General features: G+C 53.0%; 1 protein-coding gene across 1 annotated transcript; it reads right to left on the reverse strand.

Annotated features, from left to right (window-relative positions):
• Positions 1–870: 870 nt before the first annotated feature.
• LOC133377753 (gamma-secretase subunit Aph-1b-like) lies at positions 871–9,660 on the reverse strand. The gene is made up of 7 exons (XM_061612379.1): positions 8,998–9,660; positions 8,467–8,637; positions 6,385–6,458; positions 4,801–4,923; positions 4,584–4,711; positions 1,652–1,775; positions 871–1,406 (listed from the first exon to the last, which is right to left on the reverse strand). The coding sequence occupies exons 1-7, from the start codon at positions 9,324–9,326 to the stop codon at positions 1,369–1,371; spliced, it is 987 nt and encodes a 328-aa protein (XP_061468363.1). The 5' UTR covers positions 9,327–9,660; the 3' UTR covers positions 871–1,368.
• Between the last annotated feature and the right edge of the window lie 674 nt (positions 9,661–10,334).

The raw sequence follows: 10,334 nt of genomic DNA on the forward strand, positions 1-10,334 counted from the left end.
TAGCTGCCTTTGCTCTCGGGGGATATTCCAGGTCGGGGCCACTTCTACGTTCACACAGATCAACCTCCTCAGTATTTGCACATACCTGTGCATTACCCTACCACTAATCCCCCCCCAATTTTTGAACATTTAAAAAATCTTTCATAAGAAGAGCCTGCTGGCTCAGGGCAGTGGCCATTCTAGTCCAGTATCCAGTTCTCATGGTGGCCAGCCAAATGACCATGGGGAGGTTACTCGTCCCTCCTGCAGTTCCCAGCAACTTGCATTGAGAAACATGCTGCCCCCAACAGTGGAAGCAGAACATACCCCTAAGAATGCTCCTAACTCATGGAGCTGTTTACAAGGAGAGGAACCCCCCTCCCCAAGCAGGCCCTCTCCTCTTAATAGACCATGCCAGCCCCTTCCCACCCCTCGAGTCTTGCACACCAGCTGTAAGCAGCCGCCATTTAATTTAAAGGAGAATGCAGCAGAGAGCAAGCTCTATCTGCCACTGCAGGAAGAGTCACCCCCCTCCACCCCCCAGCTACCGAGAACAGAGTGGACGATCCAGAACATGTGACTGGAAGGTCCCCAAAGGACACCTAGCCCTGCCCACAGGGCAGAACCAGCTGCCCACCTCCTAAGCCACCGTAACTGCAAGAGAGGAAGCTCTTCACCTGCCTGGGCACGAACGGCCTCCAGAGCAAGTAGTGCCCAATCCTGTCCTGCCCTCTGCTGTCCCAATTTAGACTGCATTGCCTCAGGGCAGAGGCCATCTCTTTGCTTGTGTGACAGTAACTGCCACACACAGCAATGCTGCTGTGCAGGCAGAGGACACATTTGCCTATGGAGCCCCCCCCCCCATTATCATTAACACCACCACACACAGGCTCACATGCTGGGGACCTTGTCCAGTCTCTCTTTATTGGGAACAATGTGCAGTCAAATGCCAGATGGGAAGGCCACATTCCCCCCCCGGTTCCTGCGCCAATGACACCCACCCACCCATGTGGCACTCCAGGCTGGCCCTTTCCGCTGTTGCGCATATGCGCACAAGAGACGCTCAGCCACCCCAAGCCAGTGTCTGCTAGTAACTCCCCGAATCCCTCCCCCTGGAGGGTGGGGCCACCCACCGCCATACTTGGCTTCCAAAGAATAGGATTCCGGAAGGCTGGAGAATGGGCGCCTGGGAGGTTCTTCAACCGTGTTCCCCAAGAGTGGTTTCTGGGGCACAGGTCCAGTTGCTCCTCCACCCCCAGGTCCAACCGGCTTGGCCCCTTCCTTCGGCCAGAAACAATCCTGAAGGCACAGCAGAACATCCCCCCCTGCCCCCCCAACACCCCAGCAAGTGGTTCCAAAACACAGGCCAGAGTGAAGCTCCACAGGGGCTCAGGATCCAGGCGAGGGTGCTGTCCCGCTCCGCAAGCCTGTGGAAATGAAGAGGAGGGAAGTCAGAGGCGCCAAGGAATGGGCACCGAACTGCAGCATGAAGCTGACTCCAGAGACCAAAGGCCAGCATTCTTGGTCTCCTCCCCTGTGGGTGCCAGGGCCCATGGGCAAAGGTTGCAGCTGTGGGGCTGGAGGGACAGCCCGAGCAGGAGGCTGAGGCGGCGCCTTGGCAGGGCAGACTGCAGCCCTCCTTGCCTCTGGGGCAGCCTCTGGCCATACTCACACAGAAGAAAGTGACGCAGGTTCTCTTTGGAGCCCCCGGAGACACCGTAGGCCCAGGCAGCGGCACCTGCCATGAGCAGGTAGGCAGGGAGGAGGCTGCCCAGGTAGAAGGGATTCCAGAACGTCTGCAAGAAGAAAAGGCAAGGTGTGAGAAGCCACACAGGCAGGCCAGAGCCCTCCACCCACTTGGGGCGCATTGGGGAGCACCCCTTGAATGATCCGCAGCTCCTCTTTCTTCCTGGCGCTGTTGCTGGGGCTCTGCTAGCAGCGGGAACAGGACGCACACAGACTCTTCTCCTTGGCCCTCAACCCACAGCTGCTTCTACCCTTCACAGGGATGGCGGGCCTATTAAAATGCTCCTCCGTGGAAGCAGATGGAATCCGACCGGATTCCTGGGAGCTCTCCACAAGGATTTCCAGCAGGCATGGGCTGGAGCTCCTGTCAAAGCCTCTGTGCATCCCCTGCACACAAAATGGGGCAAGTTAAGAGATGGCAAGTGGAAAGAGGGAAAGAAAGGAACTTTACACAAAATTCTGAATCGCTTAAAACAGACCACCACGTTGTGCTAAGTCGAAGGTTAGGACGAGTAGGAACTGTGTTTTATTACAACAATCAATTTTTTTTTGAAAAAAAGATTTTAGTATGCTCTCGGAAACTTGCTTACACCCAATGTCCAATATTTTGCCTATTTAGATTTCTGTTGATCTGATAATTGAACAGAGAAAGTTTGTTTCCCTTTTATATTTGACTCTGTCAACTTACACTGAGTCAGACCCATCGGTTCAACTAACTCAGTACTGGCAACACCAACCAGCAACCGCTCTTCAGGGTTTCAGGCAGGGAGTGTCTCCTAGCCCTGCCTGGAGGAGATGCCATTGGGGACTGAACTTGAGATGTTCTCCATGCAAGGCAGGTGCTGTACCACTTGAGCTACGGCCCTTCCCAGTCCCCTTTTATCATTTCAGACCAAACATCGCTCTCTAGATACCAACAGGAGGAGGAAGGGGCCAACTCTTGGATTCATCACAGCCCCCTCCTTCCCTTTCGGTGTGACCCAGACAAAGTGTGAGACTGGTGATTTATCTCCCAGAAAACACCCCTGGTACGTAGCTTCTTGACTATTAAAAATAAAAAGCTGAGGATTTTTTTTTTAAGGTGGTCCTTGACTAGTCACTGAAATTTGAAAGCATTACTTCAGAAGAGGTAACCTTTGCCTCTTTGTCCTGAAAGAGTCGTGCTGCAAGATTTAAAAAATTTCCCTAAAGCTCATATACACTAGACAATTATTTCCCTATTAAATAACGCCTTTCCCTGTTTGGAGGTGAAAGCCTCTGTTCCAGCAATTAAGTCAAAAAACAAGAAGGCAGATTTAAGGCAAGTGAAGATGAGGCCATTTGTCCTGAACCAAATGTTGTCAAGGTTCTCACTCTTCCTGGCTTGCGCAATATTTGTGACCCTCAGTTTTGATGAAAAAGTTGAAGGGTTCCAAGCTGCAATTAAAGGAGGGAAAACAAGGGTGACGCAGGACCTTCGTTTAGCTCACAAATGATGACTTAATGAGCTTGGCTGTGTTCCTTGATTCTAAACTGTCCCTCGAGGCCCAAGCACCTCCTCTGGCAACAAGCATCTATGCCCATCTATGGGCTGAAACAGGTGCAGAATGCTGCAAACCATTGGTTCAGGGGAGGGATCACACCATCCAGATCCTTAACACAATGCACTGGCTGCCAATGAACTAGCAGACACAAGGTTTTGCTCTTAGCGTATAAAGAGCCTATAAAGCCAGGTCCCCGACTTGGGACCCAAGTCCTTCCTGGAAAGAGCACCTTTCTGATCACCCTCCAACTCCTGCACTACAATCAAGTGGGGAAGATCCTGCTGGAGCTGTGAGCAGACAAATGACTCCGGACAGAGCCTTCTCTGTGGTGATGTCCTATTTATGCAACTCCCTTCCAGCGGATTCTTAACTGGCCCACACATTACAACTATTTAGGTGCAAGTTAAAAACATGTTTATTTGTCCAGGCTTTGGGGTCTTAGAAGGAGCTAGTTCTTTGGAACATTTTTGGATAGAAGCTGAGGGAAGCAACTCTTCTAAGTGGGCTCTTTCTGTCAGATGCACAATTCGTTTTTCTACCTGTTACGTTTTGAAAGTTTTGACTCTAGCCAGTCGCTTCCTCTGAAATATGAAGACATTATTATGGTCTTTATTATTGTTCCATCTTAAAAGTTCTTCATGCAGTTTCTAACTTTTCAGATGTGTTTACATTTTCATGGACATGGACGGATTTCCTCCATGGACCATTTTCACAGATTCTGTCCACAGTTCCAAGTACACTTTTTGCTTATTCATTTCTTGTTCCCTCTTGGTAATACAAATTTTATACCTGAAGTTCTTCTAACTTGTTTGAAGATTTCAAAAAATTGGGGGACTTTTTTCTTTCTACCTGGGGCACTACTTGAGAATATTGAACTTTCCACTGGAGTGGAACGTAGAATGTATTTTATGCTTCCAATTAAAATGTAGCTAATTAACAGTAAATTCAATTTAATTGCTCTAGAGATTTATATTAATACACTAAATAGTTGAAATACTGAATACTAAATAGTTAAGACCAGCTGGGAATCTAGAAGGCTTTAGTCACCTGGTAGTATACTTCCTCTGATTGAGAGGGTTAGGGTTTTTTTTGGTAGTTTAAATTATTGAATGCAATTACTTTTAAACTTCACTGAGTCTTTTATCATTGCGACAGCCCTATTATAAGTGGTTCATTTATTATGCTTTCATCCAACCTACTTTTATTTTATACTATGGCTTTTAGAGTGATAAAAAACCTGTTTTTCCCCAAGGTCCCAGAGAAAATCTAGAAGTGCAGCCCCCCATGCCCCCAACCTCTCTCTCCACCGCCACAACCACCCCTTCTGCTACTCACTAGGCCAGAGACGATGAGGTGCGTAAGCACAACAGCACCAACCTCCCACCACCGCCGGGTCTCACAACCGTGGAAGAAGACGATCCCCCAGAAGGTGTGCAGCAGGATGAGCACCAGGGTCATGAAGGCTGCAACGGGAAACATGGTTGGTCAGAGAAGGGGAGAAGACAGGCCAGCATGGTCTGCAGTGAGCCCTTAGAGGCAGGGAAGGCCTTACCTGAAGTCAGGAAGTAGAGCTGAGAGTCCCCATGGATGCCCACAGTGCCTGGCCCCAGAGCGTCAGCCAGCAGGTTGATCATGGAGAAGGCCCCGCTCATCAGCCCAAAGCCCAAGCCAGCCACTGTAGGGAAGGAAAGCACAGCCAAGGAGCCTTGTGAAGGAAGTGCCTCCTACGGAATCAGGCCATGGGTCCACCCGGCCCAGGAGTGCCCCAGCTCTCCAAAGCCCCAAGCAGCGACATTTCCCCAGGACTGCCACCCCAGGGAATGAGCATGGGACCGTCTTGCACTCGAAGGGAAAACGTAAAAGCCTGCCGAGGAGGCCAGCAGCCCATGTAGTCCAGCATCCTGTTCTCACATTGGCCCACCAGATGCCCACTGGAAGCTCCCAAGCAGGACTTGAACACAAGAGCAAGAGCACCCCCAACTGCAATTCCCAACAACTGGCATTCAGTGGCATACCACCTCCGACAGCAGGCACAAAACACCGTGACACTGCTAGTAGCCACTGATAGTCTTATCCTCCATGAACTTGTAGGATCCTCTTTTAAAGTCATCCAGGTGGGTGAGCAAATCCCAGAGCTGAACTAGGCACTATATGAAGAAACCCCTTTGCCTATTCTAATCTTCCAACATGTTCTCACCACTGAGTTATGGTCCTTCCCCTAAGCGTAAAGCAAGAATCCCCTCAGCATGGTGAAGGGCATCATCAGAACCGGACAGCTAGATCAGGCCAAAGGACCGTCACAGTCTAGCATCCTCTTCTCACAGGAACCAACCAGATGCATAATAGGAACCCCACAAACAGGGTGTGGTTCTGAATAAAGGGCTGATATAAATAGGAACACAGGAAACTTCCTTGTACTGTCAGATGATTGGTCCAACTATTCCAGCGTTGTCTCTCCAGCTGCCCAGAAAGGCCTTTTCCAGCCATATGCAAAAGAGATGTTCCACTACTGAGCTAGAGTGCCTCCTTTGACCTATGCTGGGGTCATTCCTTCAAGCATATCGTAGCTCTCCTTCAGAGCATGCCTCTGAATATCTGTCCCTGTGGAACAGCAGCAGGAGAGGGCTATTGCTCTCCATGTGGTCTTCCCATTGAGGAACAGGATGCTGGACTGGATGGGACTCCTTTGGACTGAACCAGCTTCAGGGCCCTTTTCACGGTCTGCCCCCTCGAGTGCTGAACCACTGCCTCCCTCCCTTCCTAGTCTGATACTACCACAAACAATGGGGGGGTTGCTCCTGACTCCCCTAGACACTCTTGCATTCCCAGAAGACAGCTGGCTCAGACACCACCCTGCTTGTCTCAACTACCAGGGAGGGAGAAATGCTGTAACAGCCCCCTCCCATTTATCTCTGAATAAACCTATAAAGAGAGGGACACACACGATCGGTCGCTCAAAGCAACCAGTTTCCCATCGTCCCTTCTTCCTCCAGAATCCCCAAGGAGATTAATCCCACTGGAACCCTGGACTGAGAGGGCATGAGGACGCCCTGGAAAAAGAGAGGTGGGCTCCCTTGGCCAGAGTTTTCAGTCCCAAGGAAACCCTTCCTGCCACTTCACTCCTCTAGAAACGCACCGTATGCCATCTGCTGGATGGAGATGGGAGAACAGCCGTCGTCACTAAGAGCCAGCAGCCCTTGAATCGCCTTCCTGGGCAGCGGGAGAGAAAGAGAAACCTGGGCTTTATACTGGAAATCTGCAGCACTGAGCGCACTGGGCAGTCTTGGTGCTGTTCCCTTTGGTGCCTGTATGTTCAACTTTATTTCAAAATAAAACTTCCATGAGAATAAATAAAATCACAGCCAGGCTCCGCTGGTTCATCTCCAGTCCACACAAGGAAGGCCGTTCCCAAGAGCCTGCAGGCCTTCATACCCACGGGACACCCATCTTGCCCGTTTCACAGGTGGCAACACATCGGGGTCAGCCTTCAAGGTTAACCCATGTGGGTGCATGCGGCGGTGAGCCAGAATCAGAGGGGGTGGGGGCTGATGTGCCTCCCCTGTGGGCCCAGCATCTCCAGTCCGCAAGCCACGCACACTGGCCCCCACTGGGACCAAAGGGCCTAGGAATGCCACATTTGCCAGAGGCCTCAGTAGCCCCTTCCCCCCCACACACCTGTGTCCAGCAAGTCCCTGTGGTAGTGTCTGGGGCAATCCACACACCATCTCTGTCCCCAACAAGATGAGGCACTATCAGAGGTCTTGCTTTGCTGTGAAGTTGCCTCGACCCCACAGCCTTTGTGGGAGATAGGGTGGGGGGTTTCAGCAGGGTAGTGCTAGCAACAGGAAGGGTTAGTAATTAGGGTTGTCACCCAATAAACAAAATGTCAGTGGATTAATCGCATGAGCAAATTGCTTACTTATCAAATAACCAATCAAGCAAATTGTTGCATAAACAAGAATAGTTGTGAAGTAAAAGTATCTGCCATTTTTAGACACCTGCTCCAATACATGTGTGCCAAAGATGTTAATGTGGACTGCTAGGCCCACAGAACCACCAATAAATAGCACACGTCAAGTTCGGAGTGGGACAGCCAGAATAGGCCAACAGGGACGAAACATTTATAGAATCGTAGAATAGTAGAGTTGGAAGGGCCCTATAAGGCCATCAAGTCCAACCACCTGCTCAATGCAGGAATCCAAATCAAACCATTCCTGACAAATGGCTGTCCAGCTGCCTCTTGAATGCTTCTGGTTTTGGAGAGCCCACTACCTCTCCAGCTAATTCGTTCCATTGTTGTATGGCTCTAACAGGAAATTTTTCCTGATGTCCAGTCGAAATCTGGCTTCCTGCAACTTGACCCCATTATTCCGTGTCCTGCACTCTGGGACAATCAAGAAGAGATCCCAGCCCTTCTCTGTGTGACAACCTTTCATGTTCTTGAAGAGTGCTATTCTTGGAACTTTGTGCTACATTACTATCATGCCAGACCTTGACCTCTCGGAGTATGATAAGGTTATCAGGAAACAGCATGCCATCAACATAATGAGATGCTAAGGAAAGCAAGGGCGACAACAGCCACGAGGCCTAAGTGAGTGTGGAATGAGGAACCATCACGTTATTAAACTGTTTCTGGAAAGGAAGGGTTGGAGTGTGTCAAAGTGACCAGCGTAAAGAACTGCCGAGGAAACAGCAAGGATCCCTATTACACTATTCCTTCCCACCCCAAGGATGACGATAATCCACAAACTCCGACATTTTATACAGAGTTGCCTAACCAAAATAATTCAATTGATGTACAAGACGGGAACTTCAGTCCTTTTGTTCCAGCTCCTCATCACTATGAAAGGTGTTTGGAGACTCTTTCCCTTGCTCTCTCTGCTCCGCACGCTGTCTGTCAACTCTGCTTCTGAAGGCTGCTGGACCCTGGCCCTCAGCCCCGATGGGAGATTCTGGACAGTCTCCCAACACACTAGGAAATAGCTGACATTCCACTTCACAGCCAGATGGGCTGGAGAAAGTTAGAAGGAAGCCAAACAGGTAAGTGTGGCTAGGTGATGGTATTCTACTGCCATTTTACACTATATTTTCAAACAGCACTATATGGTCCATGGGGGTCCTCCCCTGCCTACTCACCCCCCCAGCGCCCCTTGCATCAGGTGCTGCCAAGCGGGGGGGGGTGTCTCTCACTTCTGGAGGTGCTCCCCTCCCCCCTCACCTGAGCAGCTTGTAGTAGAGGAAGCGGAAAGCCTCTTGCAGGAGCACGGAGACGACCACGCCGAAGATGAGGAGACCCCTCTGCAGCACCTCGTCGGCCGGGTCGCTGGCCTTGGCGGCGATGAACCAGACCAGAGAGGAGAACAGGAGCGAGACCAGCCAGAAGAAGGCCCTGCGGCGCCGGGAGAGGCGATGGGGAGAGAGAGCAGGATCAGACCCCATCCGGCCCCCTCCCTGTGGTTAAGGAGGCCCAGCCGCCGCCAGGCCAAGACCCCTCCCCCCCCAGTGGCCAAGGCCCAAGGAGGATGGGCCACAAGGTGCCTTCGAGGGCCTGCACGCTCGACCCCGGCGAGGCGGGCCCTGGCCCGGATCAGAGCCGGTCCCGGGACGGAGGTGCGCCCCCTCCCCGCGGGACCCCCCAACGCGTCCCCAGAGCGCGCGCGAGGGAGGCCGCGGCGACGGACACCTCCCCTGCCCTGGGATGGAGGAGCTCTTTGGGCGGCGGCAGGCGCGCGGGCGTCCCAGCACTGACCCCGCGATGAGGATGATGATGCGGAGCGGCTCCGCCACGACGGTGAGCAAGAAAAGGGCCAGAGCTGGCCCGAAGGCGATGAAGGCGCAGCCGAAGAACACCGACGCCGTCATCGCGGGACGGAGAGGGGGAGGGAGGCGGAGAAGGCGCTGCCCTTGTGCCCCGGCCGGGCCGCCGCTGCCGCCCCCCTCGCAGGAGAGGGAGGAGAAGGGAAGGAAGGCGCTTCGCTGTCTCGGCTTCCGCTTGTTTTGCACGCCGCCGCCGCCGCAGCTCCTCCTCCTCCTCCTCCTGCCTTCCTCTCCGTCCCTCCCTTTCGCCGCTCCTGACATCACATCCCGGCTGGCTTCAAAGGGCGGCGGCGGCAGCTCCTCCTCCTCGGCCTGGAGGCGGGAGACTGGGGAGAGGGGAGCCCCGCTCCGCCCCCTCCAGGACAGCCCCTCCCCCCCGACAGCTAACAGCAGATTTAGGGGGGAGAGTTTAGATCGGTAGGAAGGACTGGTCCTCCCCCCCCCCCGCGCGCCTCCTTTCTGGCCGCCCGCCTGGCTGGCTTGGCGAAGGCCGACCGCGATGTTGGGGGACTGGGCGACCCGGGGGGGGCTGGTTTGCAAGCGGGGCGTTGGCCGCAGCAAAAAGAGGGTGCCTCTCCCGAGCCAAAACCACACACATATTCGTTTAGAGCGCATTACCCGCCTACCCTATTGAACCTGGGAATTGTAGTTTGTGGAGGGCGCTGGGCGTTAGAGCTCTATGAGGGTAAAACTACCGTTCCCAGGATTCTCTGGGGCGTTTCCCCCGGAAGGGAAACCCCGGTTAAAAATGGGGGAGGGGACAATACAGACCGACATTCTGATACCAAGGGGCCCCACCCCCTAGTGGCCCGCTTTGCCCAAGGCCTTTACTCTGTCTGGACTATCACCAGGCTTCCTCCTCCTCGCCTTTTGTGGCCGTGTACTGCTGCCCAATCTCTTTGCTTGCTTCCTTCCTTGGCCCTCCTTGCCGGCTCGCGTTTGGGGCATCTGGTTGGCCACTGCGAGGGCAGGATGTGGACTAGATGCTGCCACCGCCTCGTGTTCTCATGTTAACCTTTGAGTAGAGACGATGGCTTTGTTTCGGGCAGAGATCCATCGTTCGAGCAACCCATCTACTTTTTCAAGAAACCGGTTCTGCCTTGTCACTGGCTTAAGAACATCGGAAGAGGCCTGCAGCCGCCGCCGCTGGATCAGGCCAAAAGGGGCCTGTCTAGCCCAGCATCCCTTTCTCGCAGTCGCCTGCTGGATGCCCCAGCGGGAAGAGGCCCACAGGCAGGATCTGCTTCTGTTTGGACTTATTTGTTAAAC

This window comes from Rhineura floridana, chromosome 1 (assembly GCF_030035675.1).
Source record: "Rhineura floridana isolate rRhiFlo1 chromosome 1, rRhiFlo1.hap2, whole genome shotgun sequence".
Lineage (NCBI taxonomy): Eukaryota > Metazoa > Chordata > Lepidosauria > Squamata > Rhineuridae > Rhineura > Rhineura floridana.